A 26,706-nucleotide genomic window follows, 5' to 3' on the forward strand; every position below is an offset into this window, starting at 1 on the left:
GCTTTGTTTATAAAGCGTCATAGATGTACACGGCGCTGTACAAAAGCCAAATAAATTCAAGAATATCTAAAAAGCCTGCCTATGGCAAACAATCTAGAGGTTAACAGGTTAGAAACATCATAAGAAAAAGTACAAACCCCCAGGATTCTACAGGATAGAACTCTTGTGATTAAAGTGGAATAATAAACTACACAATAACTATAATTGTGTAGTTTGAATGGCCTCCTAGCTTTGGAGTCTGTACAGTAAGACTGTAGAGCTTCTGAGGCTATAAGTAAGTATGCAGGTATGGTATATGGCTCTGCCTAGTGTAGGTCCACATGTGGAACTACTAAGTAGCCTTGTTTTGAAGGGCTTTTAGAAACATATCTGCCTAATTATCATTGGCTAGAATACTATTGGTTAGTCCTACCCTGGGGCCTTTTCAAACTATGCAGTTATAATACTATGATTCCAGTTTAACTGCCATGGCTTCATCCTATGGAATTTCATTTCACTCCGGCTATTATAATTTGGTGAGGCACCAGAGCTCTCTGTTTGAAAACTGTACATTTCCTTTCTGAAGCTCTCAGGATGCCATAAGATGTTGCCATGCAGTTAAAGTGCTGGCATAGCACTATAATTGTATAGTGTGGAAGGGACCCTGAGCATATTCACTGAATCAATTATTGAATGGCGAGTCACCATGTCAGCAAATCCCATTGATTCAATGGGTCTACTGGAGCTGGAAGCAGGATTCTGGTTACAGAGGAAAGTGAGACTTTTTAAAATCAGTTCTTCAAAATCTAAATGTTGTTGAGAAGAGGTTTTCAATGCATTTTTAAATGACAAAATTAGAAGGGGAAGAGGTACTCATTCTGTTATAATTTTATATCAAACAACAGACTTTGATTTGGCCATGGGCACAAGGCAATAGGTTCCTAACCAGGGTTACTGGATGTTGAGTACTAATGCAATTACTGTGTAATAGAGAATGGGTGGTATTGTAGAGAATAGTGAAGAAGCTAAAGCCACTGCCACCATCATCTTTCTTTTCCCTGGTGCCTCTGGGTTTCAGTTCCACTATGGGCATTGGGAACACCCTATATGTGTTCTGAGACTGGAATACAAAGGTTCAGTGGGAAATAAGATAGCAGCAGCTGTAGCTGCCTGGCCCAGCACTTCTCTTCAAAGTGGCAGATGATTAAAAGTGTTCCAAAGACATTTTAAAAAGGCCAGAGTCAGTTATAGTAGCCCCTTTGGGATATACAGACCTTAGCATTTGCCCCACCTTTCTAGCTGCTGACAACCAATGTGACCTTTGATGATGCATAGGTTACTAATGGTTGAGATGGCTAAGCCAAATTGGTTTACAATTTTATGGCCAAGTGATTCATCTCATGAGTGATCCCACACTCATAACATGGTTTGACAGTCACCATATCTTGAGAAGCATGTTAAAATGTGAAGTGATCCATATGTGGTAGTCCAGAACCTCCAGCACAACACAAAGCCTTTACCAGATCAGTTATCATCCCCAAATAAGGAAATCACGGTGGCATAATCACTTCAAAATAGTATGTCAATCAATCCTTAGTGTGGATTACTGTTGTCATTGGTAACAATGATGATGTTGAATTTATACCCCAACTTTCTCTCTGAGATGGAATATGAGATGGTTTATAGTAATTTAGAGCAAGACTAAGCTAAAATCTTTTTTTATGACATTAAAAAAAAGAATTAAACAGGACAATACTATGACAGTATATACATTTGTTGATAGCTGGTTAACCACCGTGAAGGGCATAAGCAAGTATAAGGAAGAGAACATAAATAGCGAAATTTGGCCAAATAAAATCTCATTTCTACCTTCCTTCACCTAAGTAGCCTCTATGTTGTTGTTGTTGTTGTTGTTGTTGTTGTTGTTGTTTTTGTGAACAAAGATCAAAGTACATTTTCAGTTGCTTGTTTCTATCATCCAGCTTGGCTCTTGTACACTGACTGCATGGGCACTCTCAATGAATGTTCTTATTTTCACTAAAGCTCAATACATGCTTCCACGTTTTTCTTCCAAAGCAACTGTCAAAGGAGGTGTCCCAGAGGAAACAGATGATACCTCATAGCTCCAACTAATGCTAGTTATTTCAGTTGTTGTATCATGTAACAACTACTTTGGTGAACGCAACTGCCTGCCCAAAATGGTTTTCGTCATAAAGATATGAAAATATCATATCATGGTTAAGTACTTCCTTTCAGTATAAGCTCTCTGATCTTTTTGATGGTGAATTAACATAATAATAACTATATGCGAACATATAAAACAGTGTATTGCAACTTTGGAGAGTCTAAGAGCCGTATTCCTTCACCACCCCAATCCACCATAGTTTCGATCAGTACATAACAGCAAAACTGGAAGTTATGAGAACATTACAGCTGGAATCCTGTTTAGTGGCATACACAGACATAAGATGGGGAGCTGAGAGAGAGGGTTCAGATAAGTCTCAGGGTATATCTCTGTAGTGAGATGCAAAGTGAATGCATCATCCTCTGAGAGTTCCAGAAGTCTCTAGCAGATATCAGCAAATGATTTCATCATTGTCATCATTTTGTGTCTGGCTATGGGGACATGGCCATATATTTCTCCAGTTCCTTCTGCCTCCACCAGCCATGGAATGGCTATGCGGGGGGGGGGGGGCTGCAGTGGCTCAATGGTAAGTCTGGTGAGTGTTGCATGGCCACACATAGAATCATTCCCTATGCATAACTTTGACACTATGCTGTGCCATATAGGATCTCAGGCCACTTCTGCTTTATTTTGTATTTTATTTTGCTAAAATAAGAAATCTTTCTCTTATGACTCCTGAGATAGAGTCTAAATCTTGAAATTTTAGATCAAATTCTTACAGACAGTGAGATTTCAAAACAGTTGGATTATTCATAAAACTGATATATCGTATATCCTCACCTATAAGTCAACCTTGTGGTATACTTTATGTATAAGCTGGGGATAGGTTTTGGAGACAAAATTATGGATTTTGATATGACCCCTGGATAACTCAGGGGTGAAACTTTGGGCTATACAAATGATGCAAAGGATGAAGCAAAGGAAAATGATGCCAAAGAACTACAAAATTCTGGCGCACATTACTCTTTGTGCATACCCTAAAGGCTGGGTGGATAAGGAGGGAACTATGGTAAATCATGGCTATGTGATGTATGGGGGAGGTGATGAGGCACAGGTGAGGCTAAGAAAATGGAGACATGTCAAAAAGGATGAAAAGGAAAAGCAGAGCAAATGCCAACTATGTTAGCAGTGATTATAATTATTAACTTTAATATGATAAATTTGCCTGATTTTAACCAAGAAAAGCTGACAAATATACACAGATATCTTATTCAAGTCCCCGAAAGCCAGATCCCCTTGGTGTTCCTTTGAGAGGAAGTGTCAAAGAGCTGCTACCCCTGCCACTTGCCCATAAAGGCATCCATTTTGGAACAGAAGCAGCACCATAGCAGAGAGAGCAGAGGGGTCCATGCTTGTTTTAGGTGCTCCAAGAACAGACTAAGTTTTTGCTTTTTGCCTCACTACTCAGAAATTGGGATGTTTCCTTTTTTGATAAGTGTTAAAGTACAGTACTTACAGTGGCCTGAGGATAAGTTGATCAAGGTTTTTAGGTCAATTTTTGTTAAATGTTTTGGCTTATACATGGTTATATGCAAGAGTTTTGGGACATGCAGTGAGAACCTTGTGAAAAGTACTTCATCTTATGCTGCGGAATATTACTTCAACATCTTTCCTTCGTTGCCCTAATGCAAAGCATTCTTTTTGCATTTTTTGAGGTGACAGGGAGAGACAGCCTGATCAAAGTGCTGAGCTGTAGCACACAAACAAGTCAGCACAATGTGACTAGAATTCTCTGTTTCGGCCCAACTAGAAGACATCCATTCAATTCATTGTTGAATAGTGATTCAATATATTGGTAAATCCAGTTGACTCAGTGGCTCAGCAACCACAATTGTATAACTGCTGTTTGTGACATTACAGATTTGGCCATCATTTTTAAAATGTTTTTAATCATTAATATTCATCTATAATATGAATGATTTTTATTTCCCATTAGTCATCAGAATGATAATTTGTATAAGAACCTATCAATTGCCAGAACACTTGTTTGTCACAAAGAGCAATAGAACATACAGTCGGCCCTTCTTATACACGGATTTTTTATACACTGATTTAAGCATACACAGTTTGAAAATGTTCCCAAAAAGTATAAATTTACCTTGATTTTCCATTTTTTTTATAAGGGACACCATTTTGCTATGTCATTATATATAATGGGACTTGAGCATACACGGATTTTCTTATACACGGGGGATCTTGGAACCAAACCCCAGCGTATAACAAGGGTCCAGTGTACTTTCAATCTAATCTGCTGATTTCATCCACCCCTTTCCTTAGCTAATGCTAGTAGAGAGTTGACACTTGCACTCTTTAACTAGAATACTGAGGTTTCTAAAAAGCTGTTTTGTGTGGCACTGCTACTTTCTCTCTGTATTCAGTCTTTATGACATGCTTGCAGGAGTTTTCAAAGTTTAAAAGAAAGAAAAATGGCAATGAAAAGGCCTAGAGCTGAATCAACAAATCCAATCAGCAAATTAAAAGCCTGTGTACAAGAAACAGTAGGAGGCTGATTTATTGACAAGCTTTTCTTGGTCTCAGACTTTGATGTCCCTCAGCCAGCCTTCCATAAATGAAAAAAAAGTGCATTGTGCATTCCATTATCTGATGTGTGTGTGTGTGTGTGTGTGTTTGTCTTTTCACAGGAATTGATAAAACTCAGTGAAACCACAGTAGGGATATAAACACACTAAGTTGCTGAACACAACTATTCAGCAACCTGTGTGCAGGGACAAAGGGAACTACTATAACAATCAATGTATCAGAGATATAGAAGACAACAACAACAAAAGATAGAAAAAGGGCCTCTTCCACAAGATCTAAGAAATCAAAGGGAAATTTAAACCAAGAGTGAGAATACTAGGAGAATACAATGCATGATTAAGCAGAATTAAAAAGACTATGGAAACATTACACTGAAACACTATATAAATGAAAAGTTGACAGATTCACTCAGAGAAGAACCATTTGAAGATGAACACATTTTTAAAAAAAAAAGTGAAAAGGAAGCTGCACTCAAATCACTTGTTAGAAATATTTATTTATTTGTTTATTTGTTTATTTATTTTGCTGTCTCTCTCCCTGAAGGGATGCAAGGAATCACCAGGAACAGAAGGCATATCAGTAGAGCTGTTCCAAACTACATAGACAGAATCCAGTCAAATTCTAATGAAAATCTACCAGCAAATAAAGAAAACAAAACAACTGTCCACAGATTAGAAATATTAAATATACATTCAGTTCCTCAAGAAGGGGGATACCACAGTTTGCATCACTCTGTCTGTTTAATTTGTACACTAAATGTATCACACATAAAGCTGGATTAGACTCGTAGGAAGGAGGTGTGAACATTGGAGGAAGGAACATCAACAAATTAAGACATACAGGTGACACCTTGCTACTAGAATTAAATGACAAAGTCTTGGGAAGATGACTGAAGACAGTTAAGCAGGAAAGTCCAATGCTGGTTACAGGTGAACTTTTAAGAAAATAAGAATAAGGACCACAGATGTTTTACATAATTTAAAAATAAACAACAAAGACATTGGCATAATCAAAGATTTTCTACACCTTGGCTTTGTCATTAATCAAAATGGACTTTGCAGTTTTCCTTCTGCTATGAGAAAAGATGAGGAATCACTGAAATGTTTTTTTGTACTTTGGGATGTTTGTGAAATGTTCATTTGCTTAAATTCCTGACATTTCATCTGCATCTGTGGCTGGCATTTTCAGAGAGTGTTGGCATGGAAGTGAATGAGCCATATATACCGTGTGACCCCTTGGCTGGAAGGAATTGATTTATATGTTAATCTCTGTGTTCATCCGTTTACTGCTGGCCCATCCACAGTTGTCTGCAGTAGCCAGCTTGTTTTCTCATAGAAGATGAAAAGGAAGCAGGGGTGAAAAGTCAGTTCAGGGAGAGCCAAGCATAAAAGGAGCTAAGGCAGAGAGGAAAAGAAAGTGTGTGTGTGTGTGTGTGTGTGTGCATGCACATGTGCATGTGCGCATGCGTGCATGCATGCTGGATTAGGAAGAGTGGGGAGGAAGGTGTGTGTATGTTTGTGACTGGATCAGCTGTTGCTCCCATGGAAATAAAAATTGCCCTTCACTCTCTCTGCATCCAGCAGCCCATTCAAAGGTACTGAGGAAAAGTGAGGAGGAAGGTGTATGTCTGTGTGTTTGTCACTGAATGAGCTGCTATCATTGGCATTACCATATTGACCTGTTTATAAATTGGCCTAGGATTTGGAGATCAATTTCTGGGCATAAATTTCCTGACTTATAGATGAGTACTGTATATACTCATGTATAAGCCTACATTTTTTTGTCAAAAAATTGACCCTAAAAAGCTGGGTCGACTTTTCCATGGGTTAATGTGTATTTTCACTCTTTTCTTTCTCTGAGAAGAATGGCAAAACATATGAGCTTATGTCATCCTGGGAGCACCCAAAAGAATCACCACCCCCCTAAACTCTTTCCACCATGACAATGCTTCTGGCCTTTTTGAATACTTGGGAAAATGGCAGTGGTGGCATCTCTTTGGTGCTTCTCCTCAAAGTGGAATTGGGCTTGGAGGATCTGAATAAGACATTTCTACATGAAGACAATAAACTTCGTCCTTTATGTCCTTTATTGCATGCCCCAAAGTTTTATCCTTGACTTATCCACAAGTCATATTGAAATCCATCATTTTGTCCCCAAAACTTGCCCTCAACTTATGCATGAGGTTGACTTATAGTCACATATGTACAGTACATGCTTTGATATTATTTACAACACAAAAGAAATAACGTAAGAATAAGAATAACATTTCACTCTCCTTACCACTGGGTACCATTCTATGAAGACACTCTTTAGGTGTCTTATACTTTACTGATCACTGCGCTTTAAAAATAGGGTTGGGTCCAGCCAATGATGAGGAAGTCAAGATATTTTTAGAAAGCCTGCAATGAAAAAAAAAATAACTGTGGTCTCTTAATGTACAGATACAATTTTCAAACTGTGTAACCAACTAAAAGATATTTATAAGAATATTTGCACACACCATCAGTGTTGTAGAGAGGTTAAACCAGGACACAGAGAGGACAGAGGTCTCTAGAATAGGCCATGTGGTTTGGAAGATGTTTCCAAGGCTCAGACCAATGTGGGAATACCTTTAGAAAAGTAGAACTTTGCCATCCAACTTTTGGGAAGGAAATCCTCAAGGTAAAAAAAAAAACTTGTCTAACTGCATCATACACAGTAAGCTTCCAGAGTAAAATACTTAGGTAGAATAAGATACTTACATTCTTTTCCTCTTCTTCCCCCCACCCCATGCATGAAGTTTTTTCTGCAATAACACTATTGCACCATGAAACAATTTAAACCCATTTTTTCATTCACCTAGCTTTGGAAAGAAGGGGAAATTTCAGCTTCAGACAGGCTATAGGATAGCTTTCAGATACAGGGCCCTTTCTCTCTACATAGTAAAGTACTATGATTTCACTTTAACTGCTATGATTGCATCCCATGGATCCTAGGATTTGTATTTAAGGGAAATGTACTTAGAATTCTCAGCCAGAGAGGTGTAGTGCCTTACCAAATTACAAATGCCATAGTATTTAAAGAGGAATCTTAGTGCTATACTTGGGTTGTATAAAGGGGCCCTTAAACTATACATGAAGAAGGTGATAGAATTAACTACACCACTAAAGGATAATAAGAATAATAATAGAATTGGAAGAGACCACAAAGGCCACCCAGTCCAACCCCCTGCCATGCAGGAAATCACAATCAAAGCATCCCTCTATAAACCTCTCCACAAATAGAAAACTACTACAGGCAATGGGCTGTGCTAGAACATTTGTTCCTGATATCTGGAAGCAGTGTGTGATTGTGTGTGTGTGTGTGTGTGTGTTACTTATAGTTTGAAATTAGAGTTTTTAGAAATCCTAACCCAAATTGCAGTCTGAAATAGTATTGTCTGTTCTGACACTTCAGATTTCCATTGCCTCATTCAGCATTATGCATACACTCAGCCTCATACTTTTCCCTGGAAGAGAAATGTAAGGATAGGTAAACACCCACCACATCCCAATAATACAGAGATCCATAATTACAGCTATCTTTTCACGTGCAATACAGGTACCATAGCTGTTTCTTTCCTACCTGCCACATACCTGCCACATACCTGCTATGACACAGATATGTCACCATCACCAGCCATCAAATCTTGATGTAAACCTTGTAGCCGCACATTTCGTGGCTCAAAGAAAGGTTTATTTATAATGAACTGATTAATCTCCTTTCTTTTTTAAAGGTATTAAACTACTTAAAGAAGAGAAGCAGACTGTGATTGCTGAGGATGAAGAAAAGGAAACTGAAACATCACCTTTTTAGCTTCTTGTTGTATTGCCAAGTTTTTGTAAATACTGGTATGAGAGTCAGTAGTCAACATTTCTAAAGCTGTTTCCATAATAATAATAATAATAATAATATCAGAAATATATCCCCTATTGTCTTTATACACACAGTGGCCTAAATCCCATTAGTCCTGACTAGATTAGACAGTCAGTCAGTGGGTTTCATCTGTGTCAATTCATATACAGCAAGTGAATCAATGGCTCTACTTTAATTGATGTTAACCAGTAGAATCCAGACCAATACATTAGAAATTTGGGGTGCTGTTGACATGGGCCTAAAGGCTCATATCACTCCCAGCCTCGTGTTGTTCTGTTTGGATGACAGAGACCATTAGCCCTGGCCTGGGATCAATCCAGGATCCAGAAGATGTGGGTCCAGTGGATCTGGCCCAGTTCCAGGTCAACGAGGCCTTAGCACAGGCCAAAATGACCTGCTGGTTGCTGTGGAGTTTCTCCAAAACTACATGGCAAACCCTGGCAGATCAGACAGCCCTACACACCTCATACCTCCCTTTGCCGCTCGTGAGATCTCCGTCTCCATGTCTGATGTAGAAACAGGGTGCCTGGCTACATTGGTGCAGCTTCTCACTAGCAGCAATGGCAGAGAAAGGTAAGGAGTCCATGGTGCATGTACGGGAGGGCATGTAAACACCAGCTCATCTCCACGCCAGCCAGGTGGAAAATCCTGGTTGGGACTCAGGCCAGTATATCATGGGCTTGGCCCTGTTAGCTCAGGGTCATGCATTACACCTGCAGTTGTAATTTTTGGTCATTTGGATATACAGTATGCAGGTCATGGCTGCATGAACAGAGTTCTGCAACTGTAAGTATTTCACACAGAGTCGAACATTCTTGGATAGTACGTAACTATTTGTCAGTGCCTTCAGTGTATCATTTGATTCACTGGGATTACCAAAACAGCCATTACACATTCTCCACTGCACAATGGGATAATAAGCAAGCACATTGACAGATCAGTTCCAAAAATGTAGGTATTCAGATGAAAGGTGGAATAGCCAATGCATCTTATGCATTTTAGTTTGTTGCTGTAATCAGAGGAGAGGCAAAACCTACTGGCCAGACAGACATATATGTCTTATGAGTATTCTCCCTGTACTCTGACAGAACATCCCATGAAATATAGTAGTATCTTATCACTATTTGCCACCTGAGTCTTTTATATCTACAATATTTTGTGTCTACTGTGCTGCTTGTTGGGACTTGCTCTGTATGGAGGTCATTTTATATTTGAAACCAAAAGAAATTCTGAACATACTGTAACATTGAGCCTAATATAATAACTTTATTACAGCCATTTGGCCAGCACAATTGAGCCTAAGTATTTCTCCATAACTTCTTTGTCCTCTCCTTGTCTTTACTTACCTTGCACTCAATGGTGCCTTGTATTCTGGTGGTTTCCATCCACCAAAATCAAAAAGAACAAACTAACCAACAGTCACTCAGTGAAGCAGAAGTATTTCAGACCAGAGTTGAATTCTGGTAAGTAGAGACCAATCTGTGGTTCAGCATCCATCACACACATCCATAAACATAGACTATTTTTCATAAATCTACAGGGTTATATAAATAAAGCATAATAATAATAATAATAATAATAATAATAATAATAATAATGTAGACCCCATTTTTATTCTGGACCACTCACAAGACATTTTTCCCACCAACCCTCATCCCATCCAGCTTTCTAACGCCACCTGAACATTACCCACGCCTTCCCTTTCTGCCAGTAGTATGCAAGGTGTCCCATCATGAGTCTAGTACAAGATTCATCCCTTTCTTGTTATTTCCAGTTAGATATTTTTCATTTCCTTGAAGTAATTCTATAATAATAATTATGCACATTGCTCTTCTTGCTTGATTATCACCTGGGATTACTAAATATTTGAAAATGCACTTCTGAATCTGCTGTCATGGAGCACTCTTATCATCAGGTTATCATTTAACCATCGGGAGCAACCTGGCAGCTGTTAATTTTGATTTCTGTTGCTTAAAACTAAGCCAGTATGCTCTTCATATCTTAGTGAGGAAGGCACCTCTATAGACTATTTAAAATGAGGCTATGCCATTGCAAACTGCTGTTAATAAGTGATGAGTCCACAATTGTTAATGTTAATCCAAGTATTTCAGTTGTAGTATGAAGTTTATTATCTTCATTTGTACAAGTGATTTGGTTGCATTTTCCTCATTATCAAATGTAGATTTAATGTAGCACTTGGAATTAGAATTTGATGAGTGCAATCCATCTTTGCAACTTTCAAATTAGAAAACGCAGTGCCATCTGTATAGAGACTGCCTGGCAGTGAAACGTCTGTAGGGTGTGTAGTTTTATGTACTATGTAATCTAATAAGGATACAGTAGAATATGATTTATTTGGATAGACAATTCTTTCATAATCTTTGACCTATTTTTTTGGAGGAGCAGAAAACTGCTTTACTTTTTAACGTCTGTTTGTTTTCAGCTTAGGTTCAGTGCATACATCAAGCTGGAATTGTTTGGTCACTGTCTTCCAGTGATGTCAAACACTATGAAATTCTGACATTATGTACTGTCTTATTCACTGCATTAGTTTGCATGGCGTACTGCTTGAAGTGTGGAAATGTCATGACTATCATATTGTGCATCATTATTTATTACATACGAAAATACCCACAAGAGAAGTTTTGTTAATAGCACCTAAGGGTGCAACGTCCATGTTCCTGTTTTTAGCAATGTTATGTCCTACTTGTTAAGGGCCTATGTGATCTCATTTACCAAAAGTATAGGGAATCATGCCCATTCTAGCAAGAACATTCAGCTTAGTGGTTCAGACCAGAGCTTAGAACTAACTAGTTACAAAGAGCTAGTTGTCTATAATTTATTCATTTCCTCAAAGGCAGAATTACATTACAGCTGTAACTTAACAAGGTATAACTTCACTCATTTTCAATGTAATTATAACTTTTAGTTACTTTTGTAGCTACAGAAGTGTGGCCTTACTAAATGACAGAAGAGGAATAGCACATGATTTAAATGTTGTCTTGTGTTGCTCAGGTGTGAATGCAAATTGTGTGTGACAAGGAGGTAGGTGGGAGGAGAGTGTAACATTACAGGTAGGTTGTAACATTCAGAATATTTTTCTTAAGTGACAATAGTAACATTTAGTGACACAAATGTGACAGTAAGGCCTTGCCTTTTAAAAACTGTACAAATGTCACTGAAGTCCACTTTAATTTCTACCCTTTTGATATAATATATTTTTAAAAATTAGTTTGGAGTTGTCATCAGCGAATGCAATTAAATTTAAAATATATGGGCAAAATATAAAGAAGTTATTTACTGTTTGCATATTGTAAAATACATCTTCTCTCAACACACAACCAGCATATGAATGATGTTATAACTGGATATGAAAACATAGCCACAGATATTTATATGTGGCTTCCTAATTTTCCATTTCAGATATTTAAAAAAACCTGAAATGCAACAGAAAAGGGGGTAGCTACTGAACCAGAAAAAAAACAACCAATCTCACTGTGTCAGTAAAGTTAGTTTTTCTGTTCTTTCTTCCTTGTCAGTGTAGCAAAGAGTGTGCTATTTGGATTTTGGTACTTCAAGTTGGTTTCTTAAACACACACACACAATACTGTAGAATACAAATACGTTGTAGAGCAGAGGCTATGTTTGTTTTATGCTCAGAATTCCAGTATTTAAAACAGTTAATCAATTTAGCAGTGTTCCAAAATAGTTAAATATATTATAATAAATGTTTTTAAAGTAGTAATTGTGTTGTTGTTTTTTAATTTACTCTGGTTAAAATGGGCAAATGGACCATATGACTTAGCAGAATACCTAAGCAGCATTGAATATCCTACCTTTGAATTCTTCTTTACTCTCCTCTTGTTTTCTATGGTGGTCCACTGCCTTTCACTTTAGAAATTTAATGCAATTCAGCCATCACACCAAACCATAGATTATGCCAACCCTAATTAACAACTCAGTGTATTTTGAGTTTCCTGATCCATAGCTACTTTCATTTTCCAGCACTTGCTTAGGACTGAACTTTGGTAAGTTCATTTTCATCTTCTTAAGCAGCCTTTTGAGGGTGGAATAGGCTCTAATTATGTTTGTCAACAATATGTGAATTCAGAAATAAAATCACAGTTAGCACACGCTGTGGTTTGCAAGCCACCTTGAAACCATATTTTTATTTCATGGGCAATCCTAAACCATAGTTTGTAAGTGAACCTAGGCAGTGATGTCACCAGGGGCAGGCGGAGGGTTGAGATCCCACCAAGTGACAACTTAAGGGGGGGGGGTGACACCACTGCTCTTCAAACAGCTACCTTTTGGCACAAATGGGCTGTGGCATTCAACTACCTCCCTTTAAAATGCTTTAAGAGATGATGGGAATGGGGTGAAGCTCAGTGGGGAAAGAAAGTAAAGGCCCCAGAATTTTTTAAAATTAAAATTTCAAATTTCAACATTTAAATTTTATATTTTTTTAATATTCTTTTTTATTTTTTTTTAAAATATCACATTTTAACCAAATCTTCACTATGTATCTGTAAATACATTTAGGTTGTGTATATGGTATTGTAATTTGAAGATATAATTTTCCTAGTTGTATATGTCACTCACAACTATTAGCATTACATTCAGTGGTATATGGCAATTATGATTTACAAGTAACATTAGTGCCAAAAAAATTTTACGAAGGATTCTGTATGGTGCGAAATGGGAGGTCAACGTGTGTGTGTGTGTGTGTGTGTGTGTGTGTGTGTGAGAGACACATCATGAGTCCCCGCACCAGGTGACACCAACCCTAGGGACACCACTGGACCTAGGGTCATACATAATAGCATGGGTGGTATTAACTCTCTAAATGAAGCCAATGGTTCAAGCTGATTAATGAAGACAAACTTGAAATAAAAAGTGATATGACAAAAACATATATAGACGGGGAAAGAGTGATCACAATTAAGACCTCAAAGGCAAGTTGTTAAGGAAAATTGTTTCTGCATAGGTTTCAGGTTTATGGACTGGTTTCTTGGACTAATTTGTTGGATAAACTTATCATTGCATTTATGTTTTGAATAAATTTACTCAGTTTTCTCTCCAATTCATAGAAATTTAACACCTCCGATCATGATTAACATTTCCGTGGAAATTTCCACCTTTTTTTTTCAAAGTATGTGATCTGCAAACTGAACCATTGTAGAACATCAACTAAAAGAGCACCTTGCAGACTTCTTTGTGAGCACTAGATGTCAGTGTTGAATCAATTAGAAAAACAGTTCTACTTCTGCAGCTGAATTTGGCAGCCTAAATAATTGTCCAATGTTCTAATGTAAACCATCTGTTTCCCAAAGTCTAAATATAAATTTAATAGATGGTCACTTGCAAAACCAAAATGTGATGACATCTGGACACAGATAGAGAAAAGGAAGCCCTACACACACACAAATACACACTTACACAAGGCTAATTTGGAAGAAAATAATATTGTATTTATACAGCCTTTTATGCAGATAATCTAATAATTCTTTACAAGCATTGTGTTGTCAAAAACATGTTCCCTTTTTCACAAATATAAGACAAGCCATTCTAGTATGAGAAAGAGATTAGCAACAATATGTGAAATCAGGGGTGATGAAAAAGTACAGTTCCAACCAATTTCAAAAGATTCCTTGGGGCAGTTACTTTCCCACATGGAAAAATTTTCAATAAGAAGAATATAGAACTATTCCTCAGATAACAACGTAGATGCTTTCATTTAATAGGCTTCTCAGCATCATTCCAAAACTCCAATAACTGAGATTGTGCTGCCCAATTTCTAGGATATGAACGTATTGATTTTCTGTGTACCAATTTTAAAAGTGAGATAGAAATAATGCTGCAGCACAGCCATCTTTCTAGCTTCAGCCTTGGTTATCTCTAACTTTTGCTCTTCCTGAATTCACAATCACACAACAATAAAAACCCATCATGTGTGGGAATTACAAAGGACCAAATAATAATTCCTAGGTCCAGTACAACCAAGAGGAAGCAGAGTCTGATGTCATGAAAGGGCAACAAATCGATCTTCTATAATGTATTATTATTATTATTATTATTATTAGATTGATTGATTGATTGATTGATTGATTGATTGGAGAAACATTTAGGTGCAGAACTGGACTTCCCTGGTTCTTCACTCCCATGGTATCCAATAACCAACTGAATTCATGCAGGGATCTACTTCAGAAGTGAACTGTTTCCCAGTTCTGTGGAACTGCCCCATGAAATATAATACATTGTGGTGTAATGTTCCAGTGGAGATTATCACATGAGGGAGGAAAGCGTTTTTCTTCCGTGCTTAAACTGCATTAATCATGCAATCAGGGGGAAGATTATCTCACCTCGCACACTTACCTCAATCTTCTCCCATCTATAAACAGTAATGGACCTGTCACTGTGTATTAATAGGAACTCCCATTAATACCCAATGATGGGTCCATTACTGTTTACAGATGGGAGAAGAATGGATTTTGCACACAGGGGTGTGATAATCCCCCTCATTGTGCAATTAATGCAGTTTAAGCGCAAGATGGCACTTTCCTCCAGTGTGATAATCTGCTGTGAGATTGGTCTAGAGCTGGAGACACCTAACTGCTCTGTTCTTTTGTTGCTTTCTATTCTATGCATAAAGTGATGATGCAGGGGAAAAAATAGGAGGAAAGCCAAAGGGAAAAGTGATGACAAATATGGGGGTAACTGTGTAGTGTAATATATGAAAAGTACTTTTTTGTCAAATAGTCATGAGGTCCAGGTGGTGAGATGACATCTTTGTCTGAAGAAGCACTTGCTTCCTGCTCTCTCTTCAACTTGTGCATGTAACTAAAGTTAGCAACCCATATTATATGATACTGAAAGCAATAAATAAATAATAGTTTCCTCTCCCCCAAAACACAACTTGGAATTACAATTCACAGAATTCTCTTACCAGCATGGCAAATTGGATTGGGAAGTTCTGGGTATCATAGTTAAAAATAAAAAGAAATTTCATAAGCTCTCCCACAAAAAATCCAGTCATCAGTGAAGGGATAAGTTTATGGATACAGTCCTGAAATGATCACTCTTGGCACACAGCCCTGGATGCAAATACACAGATTTTGTCCTTGCACCATTTGTGTAGACATACTGTGGGTCTGCTGTAACTTTATCCACAGCATCTTTTGTCAGTGGTGGCCAATATATCTAGAAGGTTTATCAGTTGCATTTTTTTTATATCACATACTTATTTGTTTGATTGTCCAGTGATTACATTGCTTTCAAAATGTCTTCCAGTAATAATTGGAGATCTATTTCCGATTCCAGTGCTGAGAAATGTGTTGAATCTTCTTCATCCTGCCCCTCTGGTCAAGCAATTTATATTTCACCAAATAATCCTCAGTTTTCTTGTGTAAAGGTGGGAATGTGGTGCTTGTTGAGGCAAAAGTGGGTTGCTTGGGATGGTGCATTGGAGGTTTGATGACTAGAAGGAAAGAAGATAAAAACAAAACTAATATAGACTGATCAGTTGCTAAAGCCTAGGAATTTCCCCTTCTATTCCACACCTAAAGAGTATTCAAAGATGTAAAAATGAGAACAAGTTGATTTTTTTTTGCAAATAATTACTGGAAAGGAGTATGCAAATAAAGTTGATACAAGTTATTTATCTCAGATTCTTTGTATATTACCAATTTCAGCTCACATCTTAAATATTTAGAGTACCTAATTTCAATTGTTCTCAAAGATTCCACTGGAGCCTCCTTAAGAGACAAAGAAGGTTAGCAACAGAGTCATAGATTTCTAGTGTAATCCAAAACTTGTCCATACAGATGTCACTCCCACCGAATTCAGGTACATGTACAAGACTGCAGACACATTCTCTAATATTCATAGTTGTAACTTAATTCCCTCTGTCCATTCAGGAATCATCTTTAAAAGAGGAAGGCTTCAGATATTTACTGAAGAAATTTTAAACAATGTTGAATGTTACTGAAGTAGAATTAGATAACACTAGACAGGTAAAATTGGAATCTTTCTCGCTAGTTACGTCATGTTCATGTGATTTTGTCCAGCCCTGGCTATCTCAAAAAGAGAGGGTGATCCAGACAGCTCATTGGTCTTAACCATGTAGAGGACAGATAACTCCATGAGGAAAATATGTATAATAATTATAGTGAGTAGTAATCTAGTGTGGTGCAATGAATCAAGTTCTGGATTTCCTGCTCAGCCAATTTCATGTAAGTCACAAAGGCCTGTTACAGACTGCCAAAATAAAGCTGCTTCGGGTCTCTTTGGAGGTATGCTATTTAAATGATGCATGGGTCCTAAGAATCCGGAAGCTGCACCAAAGCTGCACTCCAGTGCTTAGGAATGGAGTGAGGCTTTGGCGTGACCTCTGGACTCTTAGGACCCATGCATCATTTAAATAGCATACCTCCAAAGAGACCCAAAGCAGCTTTATTTTGGCAGTCTGTAACAGGCCAAAGTTTTGATGATGAAATGAGAAAATGTCACATTTGTTTTGGACAAAGAAAAGGATACTTTTTTTTTGAGTCGTTCCTTGTTTATTAGAATATTTTTAGCCTATCTTTCTAATATGTATACAATATTCAGAGTGGTTTACACATAAGCTTTATCCACAGTGCCGAAATAATTCAATTTGATACCACTTTAACTGCCGTGGCTCAGTGCTATGGAATTCTGGGAATTGTAGTTTTGTGAGACGTTTAGTCTTCTCTGTCAAAAAAAAGTTTGCCACACCAAACTACATGGTTAGCCCATGGACAGATTAAGGACCTTCCCACCATTCTAACTGCAACCACCCTGGCCTTGGAGGGAGAGATTATGGTTAGCGGAATCTGGTTGTGCAGACATGTACCTTATTGGCCTGGAGTGCCCTGCGCTGTAGGAATTTGCAACTGACTTCAATAGTCTAGTGTGAAAATTCTGCAAGGAAATGTGTGCAGCTGGTAGCATCGCTGGTCACACAAACCCAGAGAGACAGCTATTTCACAAAGTATCAGTTTCAAAATCGATATTTGAGTGGCAGATTTTTATTAAAAGAGAGCATCACAGTACACTTGGCTGTATAAAGTCTGTCAGTAGTTAGCATTGTGCAGAAAAGTAGAGTAGAATTATTCCAGGATTAATATAAATAAATAAATAATACATTTTTTGGCAGAGTATAACACACAAAACAAAGACAAAACTTTTTAAAGCATTTTTTTTCTAAATCTTGCTGATATGTTGTTGCCTCTGATTTCTTAGGGTGGATGTTCATTGTTGTTGGTTTTCAGATTCAGGTGATCTGGGGGGAAAAGTACATATTAATGTATTAGTACTTTATATGCGAGGAATTAACACATATGCTCTTGCTGAATTCATTGCCATTTTCTGCATCAGCCTAGTATTGGCTGCTTAGTATAATGGATGGGAGAGCCAGTATGATGTACTGGTTTGAAAGTTGGACTAGGATTCTGGAGATTGTGGTTCAAGGCCATACGTGGTAATGGAAGCCCACTGGGTGACCGTAGGTGAGTCACACCCTCTCAGCCATATAAAACCCCATGATAGATTCACCTTAGGGTTAACATAAATCAAAAATGACATGAAGGCACACAACAAGAACAATAAGGATAGAGGAAATGTGTTCTATGAGTTGCATCCTTTTTTGTGTCACCCCAGGCTTGCTCAGACTCCCCCAAGACCCACATCTTTCCTCTGCCCCAAATTCAGCCAAAACACTGCCTTTTAAAAAGCCAACTGCCATCCTGGAGGGGAAAATTAAAATTAAAATTGGAAGTTGCCTTCTGATTGTGATTTTTGAATTGTCACGTGTTCACAGAGGCAAAATCAAACCCATCACAATTTTTTTACCCATGCTATACAACACACAAATACATATGTAACTGAAGGACATCTAAGATTAGTTTTTTACTATCTCTGTTCCGTATGTCATTTAAAAACATGTTTTACATTAAAATATTTAGAAACAGACAAGCTAATCTATCAAGACAGAAAACTAATGTGAGTTCTGGGGCAAGTACAAAAAATTACAAAAAGCATGGTCATGATGGCCATGAGAAAAATTACAAAAAATAGTATTAATACTATACATCTATGACAGTGATTACATCATATACATTGGGCAGACTGACCCAAAGTTCCCCCCAGATTGAAAACTGGAAAGATCTCCAAACCTGTACCTCCAGACAACATGCAAAGTAGAACATAAATGAACAAAAAGCAAAGGCAGGAGGAACTACAATGAAAGTCCTAAATCCGGATAAGGTGACTACTGGACTGACAAGAATCTTCACATTTCAAGGTTGATTTTGTGTAAAATTTGCCTCTGTTTGTGTGTGTGCATGGAAGAAACTGAAACTTTTTATGCAGGAAATAGAATTTTCTACACATAAAAGATTATTTCTCTACAGAAATATTAGCTAGAATCCTGTTTGTTAGTGTCAACTAGAGTAGAACCATTAATGTACCTATGAATTGATTCACAATTCAGCATTTTTTTCAATGTGTTTATTCTAGTTAGGATTAACCAACAGGATTCCAATCATTTCCTGTGCAGAAAATGTGCACATTTTTCATCAAATACCAAGCTATTACAAGAAATGGTTTGCTGTACCAAGAATAATATTTTTGTGTTGAAATATTATATTTTGTGCAGAAAATGCTATCTTCTGCAAAACCCAACAGCATGCAGATTTTGCACAAACTAAATCCCGAACTTCAAACAGTCTTTGTAAATTGTGCAAATTTTTAAATACCCTCTTTCAACAGGAAGAAAGTTGCTACACTAATACATTGCTTCCTTAAAGAATTAAATTGTTGAGGAATTATATCCCTAAACAAGATTTACCTACCCATTTAAGACCAAGCTACAGCAAACTGAATGGCATTACAAAAGTAAACTCATCCCTCCATATTTCCGGATTTGATATTTGCGGATTTGACTATTCACGGATTGGATTAATATGTTCTCTCTAGGAATATCTAGGTCCTCCAGTGCAACTCTATGGTCAACTTTAACTAAAAGTTGCACTGAAAGATCTAAAGATTCCTAGAGAGAATACTCTACTAGGTATTTGTAGCTCCTCCAGTTCAGTTTTATGGTCAGTGTCTGTCGGACATCGACCACAGAGCTGCACTGGAGGACCTAGAGGTGACCTCTCAGGTAAAAGCATGGTGTTTTTGTTATTTGTGGTTTTTCCATAATCACAGGGGTCTTGTGCCCCTAACCCTAGCGAATATGGATGTGAGGGCGATCTGGCTGCTACATCTGTCACCCCATCGCCAAGGTTGATTCGGCTGATCTGGCTGGCTAGGCGAGTGTCCCCTTCCTCCCTCACTGCACCATGTGTTTCCCTCCCAAAGCTGCGTGCTCGGTGGAAGAGGACAACCACCCTAGAAAGAAGGAATGTACCATTCTGTGGTCAAGGGTATACGATAGCCTAGCAAATATGGAGGGACAACTGTACATTTCAACATGTGGTTGCTGAGAACTCAATTTTTCTTTTGGATACTACAGAGATTGCAGCTAAACTCTGAGCAAACATAATGAGAAGTGATGACATCTTCATCTTTAATAACCCAAAAGTACCAGGGTTCCAATCTTGCCTACCCTGGTTCCATTACAGTACAGAAAAATGGTATTCTCATTTGAGAGAAGAGAGATGGCCAGCTGACAGATGAGTAGCTAGTCATCCACTACTGCTGCCCATGAACATGTTTTCACTATGCACCATTTTGTCTGTGTCCATAAAAGTAGAGGTTTCTCATGCAATTCCCCATACAAATAATATACATCTAGAATCCTGCTTCCATGAGTGTATGGTTCCCTAGCTGATTACACCTTGCTTATAAAAATAGATATACCAGGCATCAAACTAGGGCTATCATGATCTGGGAGTGCTTTAAGGCCAGATATTTTTAGACTAGACCTATGTATGTCAGCACATTATGCAGAGGAACCATAATAGCTAAATTTATACTAACCTGAATATTCTGGGGAGGGGAAAGTGCATGCTTTTCTTTAAAATGCCTCCAAGCAACTGGGCTGGCACAGATGTGGTAATACTCTTTTCTGAAGGTCTTAGTTTTCTGAAAGGTAGAATACCACACAAAAACTAACATCAACCCCTATTGGGCATGCATTTTAAGAAAACCATGATAAAACTGAACAAGCTGAAGCAGAAGCTATCTACCTCTAATGCTACAAGAAGCAATACAGCTAGAGGAAGTCAGTGCTGGGGTAAAATATTTGTGTGCCATTGGCTGTACAGTACCTGAGTTTAAGAACGGCTTCAGACAAATGGCATAAGAATGATCTTCGTAAGTCGCACCTGACTAGGTGCCAGATTTTTTAAATTTGATTTTCAGCCACTGTCTCTGTATTGGATGGCATTAGCGATGGTTCCAAGTGTCAGAGCACAAAATATCCAAGGATCACTATGGCTTGCTTGGTGGCTTGTCTGGAAGAAACATCTGCTGAACCTGATGTGATTTTAGCTAATGAAACTGCTTGCTACCAGATCTCATCTGTATGTTAATCAAAGCTGTACAGTACTTCTTAATAAAGCTGATTTATTTCTTCTGTGCAGTTTTACTGAAAACAGGACAAATATGTATAATCTGGGTATAGAATAGAAATGAGGTGGGCTTCCATTTTTGTATTAAATATTGATTTCACACCTTATTGAAACTAGGAAAGAGATTTCCAGTCTATCAGTTGCCAATACTTGTAGTGCTCCAATGCTTGGAAAAGAAAAGTATGTGAAAAAACCTATGCATGGATCTAAAAAATGCACACAACAAAAATGTGTATTTGGAAAATGTGCGCAAACACCCCAAAGTTAATGAGGAAAATAGATCCATGATTTGTGTTATGAAATGTGCATATCAAAAGTGCACGCTATTTTAAAAAAATATTCAGACTAATGTGCACACATTTTGATATTATCAGGAAAAAAAATCTCCTCCTATAGATCTAGGAGGAGATGCAAAGGCTAGTGGTAATCTGAGGAATGACATGAAAATTAGACTGACAAGTTGTCACATCCCTAACTATAGCATAAGAATGAAATACATTTTGAGCAGATTTTCTTTTCTCAAAGATCTATCATATTAGAAGAAATGGACCGAGGAAGTCATTTCCAGTTCTCTAGTTTATTATTGGAACTCAGTCATAAGTTCCAACCAAGCTTCTTAGACCTTTCCAGTAAAAAGTCTCCTTCCAATATAACAGAAATCTCTCTCTCTCTCTCTCTCTCTCTGTGTGTGTGTGTGTGTTTGCGAGAGAGACATAGTTTCTGCATTGCACGGCATTTAAACAACAGAGATGACAAAGGTCAGACATTAAGGAGAATGTATATTTCCTATGGTTAACCTATTTTTCCTCCTAGAGCAATTTTCCTCCTCAACGGTCAGACTTATGAAATAATCTGATTTATCTTCCAGTGATGAATCACAAAACAAATCACACTAAGATTGCAAAATGACAACCACATGTTCCAACCATGAGAAATCATTTACCATTTGAGGTTGCACCTCTTCTAAAAAATGTGATAAAAGTATCATTTCCTTTGATCCAGTGTAACTGTTGTTTCCTAAGCATGGAGTGCAGATCAGACATCCTGCACAATGTGGTCCAGTACCTTTCCTAAACATCATTGACTGCAACCCAAATATTTCTTCCATGCAGCAAAATTAGTTACAATGGTTTGTTTTAAAACCACACAGTTGTCAAATTCATTACACATGTGAAAAAAAGAATCCATGGGAAAATAAATAAACGAACTATTTCACTCCACAAAGATGGGAAGAAATTCATTATTTCATATCATCATCATCATCATCATCATCATTTCATTTCAATTTATTATTATTCCCTTCATTATCAGTTGTGACACGGGTTAATGGGTATGCACATATATGTGAAGTAGTAAATTTTCACAATAGAATAACAATGTGTGGCAACTACTCCGATTATTTCTGATCAGACACTCCAACACTCTGACCCACTAACCTGGCAAAGTAAGCTGATTTGTGGAATCTTGTACCGGTGTAGTTTTCACAAGTTGCTTTGAACCTTTCAAAACAAAATATTAAAAGGATGAATTATAGTAGCACCTTCCACTGTAGACCAAAATGTCTCCCCATCGGTTAACACTTTAACAGTATTATATTAGACAGTAAATTCTAATGTGGAGTTGTAGTCAGTCCAGATGCATCACGACAATCCTAAATGCCTTTAATGTTACTAAATCACTGAAGAATGAGCAGTCATAAGCTTTGGTATTACACACTCTCTCATCCTCCCTCACCCTCTACTGTACACAGCTGGAGGAGATTAGTAGCATCCAGTTCTGGATGGTAAAATACCAGGGTCAAACAAGGGATTGCAATCCTGATATATTTGAATGTAAATTATGCAAATTATGGTTCATACAAAGCATCATTTGCTAGACAAAGCATCATTTGTTTTGAACAAAACAGAAATCTATGGTCTGTCGCAAAGCAAAATCAAAGTTCTTAATAACATCCCCTGGCATAAAGAGGAAAGTTGATAAAAGAAGCAGAGTTTAGAATGTTTTAAAACAATGCTGAATTTGGTCAGCTTTCAAGCATGTCACCAAATCATGCTTCAGTGTAATCGGAACATCAGCCACCATTATCTCAGTATTGTCCACACTGATGAGATGGTCTACTTTTCTAAAGTAACTTGCTACGTTGCTTCTTCTTGCAACAAAAACACACTTAAAAATACAAAATAAAAAAATAAAAAACCCTCTACACAATACACCATGCAATGTATTATTAGTAACAATTAAACATTAGTTATTACGCAAAAATAATCATTATGTCACCTTCCAAAAGCAACAGCAGTGATATTATCATCGAAAAGTGATGTGCTAGGTAATACTTGTAGCAGCTATTTCCCAGCTCTATGAAGACGGACACAATCCTGCCAGATTCTTGTTCCTGCTGGGGGAAAGGCTGTAGCTCAACATTAGACGTATGCTTTGAATACAGATTTTCTCTGGCTCCAGCCCAGCCCAGTTAGGACAGGATCCCTGGAGAGCTGTTGCCAGTCAGTGTGGACAATACAGAGATAGAAGGACCAAAGGTGGCTCAATAAAAGTTTCTGATGTTCCGATAACACCGAAGCACGATTTGGTGACATGCTTGAAAGCTGCCCAAATTCAGCATTATTCTCACTGAGAGACAAAACAGAATGTTGTCCAGCATATGAGACCGCCCTATGGGATTTGTTGACTGGAATTGACCAAAGCATAATATGTCCAAGAGCTTCACACAGATTCTGTTATAGCAGTTATGCCCCATCCTATCATAGGTACAAGCGTCTGTACCAGGTTGTCTCATACAAAGTTTTTCGCAGTGCATACATGGTTAAGGAGCTTCAAAACCAAGATGTTTGTCAGGAATGTGGAAGGCCACAGTGCATACTCCAGCTTATACAAGGCCTCATGAATAAGACTGAGATATTAGCAACTTAGACCAACATTATAGGATTTCCCTGTACAAGCCTTTGTCTTCAGTCTGGCCTACTAGCCTACTAGCGAATGAAATCCAGTTAAGTCAAGTCATAATATTGACCTCTTCTTTGATTAATGCCAAAAAGATGTTCAACAACCTTTTTAAATTCAGTATCAAATGCTGTGGTTATCCAGAGATTTGTGTTCTAATGGCTAATGAAACTTAAAGAAGGTAAGTGGCTAAAATCATCTAGACCTGTTCCACTTCCTTCTACTGGTCATGAACACCTTCACCCACAGATACCCTGCACCCTTTTACTAGCATTCAGCAAAGGCCTGCCTAATATTCCATAAAATGGAGCAACAAAATGGTTATTAGGAAACACTCTGGAAGCAATGCTTCCAAGGAAAGGGGTTGCAACGTGGACTTTATCCATTCTGCAGACCTCTAAACTGCAAAGAAAGGAGCTATCCTTGTGACTGTGATGGTGGGAAGAAGGAAATAGTAAATACTTCCTGTTTTATTAATATGGAAAATAGGTTTTGTATCTTAATCATTATAAAATCATGCAGCGACCACAACAATGATGAACACTGTCCACCAGCCCCATTATTCCAAAGAGAGTACTTTTGTACAGAACTGGAATTTATGTCAAGTAGAGATCTCATTGCTTTTATTTGGAGATGACGGACATACATAAACTCAATTACAGAAAAACTGAAACGCTTAAAATTAATTTATACATTTTAGAGACAGCATGCCTCTTCTCCCTAATTAAAAAAATACAATAAACAATATTTTCATTAAAATGATTATCAGAACAGTCAGCATATGCTCACAAGTCACTTGTGTTCTGTACCTTAAGATGGAACAAATCCTAATATATTTACCCAGAACACTCCCCAGTGTCCTCCTTGCTTTAGAAATGTGTTAACTTTTATTTCCTGACTGGATGGTTCAACATTTTAATGAGATCCCAAAACACCAAAAGCCTCCTTTCTTTGGAAAATGCTTGAGGGTGCCAGATGTATATACTTTGCTAGTGCATATTTGCACATTTTGTTTTCAGGTGTACATTTAAAACGTTGTATGCATACTTTTAATTTAGATGCTGGTAAGCCCTTATTCGTAAACCTGTGCATCATACATGTATAATCCATTTCCCATTGGACACAACTTGGTGAGAAATAGGTGAAATGGTTTTTAGTTTGTTCTATCACAAAATTCTGGAAAATATGTCATAGCCAAATGTAAGTTATATTGATCCTGCATGATGTGAACAGACCTCTCTGTTTTTATTTTATTACATCTACCCATATATATTCATGTATAAGTTTACCTCATGTATAAGTCAGGGGCAGGTCTTGGGCCCCAAATATGGATTTTGCTATGACCTGTGGTAAAATTTAGGGGCACGTAACAAACAAATCTTTTCCTCTCCTTTTAAAAATGTATAGAGGGAACATAATTAGGAAGAACTAAAGAGAAGGAGAGGGATCTGTTTATTTTAGGGGTTACAATTGTGGGAGTGCAAATGGCATTGCTGATCTTAAAACACCGACATCTATGCAAATACAGATGGGAAAAGAAATGCAAATGTTGAAAAAGAATGAGAATGTGGCCTGAAAAAAAGTGTGGGTGTGGGGGAGAGAAGGCCAGGCAGGAAAGTAGAACTGTATTCAGTGATACTGCTTTACATGTGAAGTTTCTGAATGTGGCAAGATTCAGTGGTCTAATTTTTCCAGCTACCTAATTCAATTCAAGTAAATTCAGGTAATTTCAATTGTTGTACTACTAGAGCATATGTGTGATAGCCTTTGTTAAAGATGACTCCAGGATTTCAGAATCCCTTGACAGACTACCACCACTGATTTCTCCTGCCAGGGCATCTGAAGGGATGGACTCCTGAGTAGCCACTGCATACCCTCCATTTCGTAGAGACAGTTCCAAGTGATCCACTGTTGTCTCACTTTTCAACTGTTTTTAACATGTCCCAATTTCTCTCTTTTCCTGGCACTTCCTCTTTCGTCCTCAGCCTAATTTAGTTGCTGCAAACACACTCAGTTAACTCAGTAGAGGGAGGAGGGAAAGAGGTGGAATATTACAGTTCCTAGTATCGTGTGCCTTGAAATAGTCAGAGTTTCCATACTTTGGATAAAATATTGATCAACACTAAAGTGAAGATTGTTCAAGCCATTGTATTTCTCATCTCATGCACAGATGTACGAGCTGGAGAGTGAAGCAAGTGGTTAGAAAGAAAATAAATTCATTTGAAATATGGTGCTGGAGAAGAGTGCTGAGGATACTGTGAACAGACAAAAAGTCAAATGGGTTCTAAAACAGATCTCCCTGAGGCTGAGAGAGTGTGACTTGCCCAAAGCCAAGAACACCCAGTGAGTTTCCATGGCTGAGTGAAGATTTGAACCCTGATCTCCCTGAGTCCTAGTCCAACATTCAAACTACTATACTATGATGACTCTCGCTATTCCCAGTAGGCTCAGGCAAAAGCAAACTGCTGCAGCCTCTCCTAGCTTGTATTTTCTTCCTCATTAATAATGTTTGTCAACAATTTAAGGTTCCTTTGTTATATGTCCCAGTTGTCA

General features: G+C 37.8%; 2 protein-coding genes across 5 annotated transcripts in view; one reads left to right on the top strand and one right to left on the bottom strand.

The window, feature by feature from the left end:
- Positions 1–12,287, top strand: part of PPP1R17 (protein phosphatase 1 regulatory subunit 17) — a 24,400-nt gene extending 12,113 nt beyond the window's left edge. The window contains exon 5 of the mRNA XM_042475530.1: positions 8,460–12,287. Coding sequence (XP_042331464.1) covers positions 8,460–8,539 — 80 coding nt within the window. The 3' untranslated portion in view covers positions 8,540–12,287. The remainder of the gene's footprint in view (positions 1–8,459) is intronic.
- A 1,776-nt stretch (positions 12,288–14,063) lies between these two features.
- Positions 14,064–26,706, bottom strand: part of PDE1C (phosphodiesterase 1C) — a 274,362-nt gene continuing 261,719 nt past the window's right edge. For 2 of the 4 annotated variants that reach the window (XM_042475750.1, XM_042475752.1), the window contains 2 exons: positions 22,632–22,694; positions 14,064–16,076 (listed from right to left, as the gene is read on the bottom strand). In XM_042475750.1, coding sequence (XP_042331684.1) covers positions 15,904–16,076; positions 22,632–22,694 — 236 coding nt within the window. In that variant the 3' untranslated portion in view covers positions 14,064–15,903. Of the gene's footprint in view, positions 16,077–17,026; positions 17,901–20,602; positions 20,708–22,631; positions 22,695–26,706 lie in introns of those variants that run through there. The other 2 variants (XR_006104687.1, XM_042475751.1) reach the window with 2 other exon arrangements.

This window comes from Sceloporus undulatus, chromosome 6, assembly GCF_019175285.1.
Source record: "Sceloporus undulatus isolate JIND9_A2432 ecotype Alabama chromosome 6, SceUnd_v1.1, whole genome shotgun sequence".
In the NCBI taxonomy this organism is placed as follows: Eukaryota; Metazoa; Chordata; class Lepidosauria; order Squamata; family Phrynosomatidae; genus Sceloporus; species Sceloporus undulatus.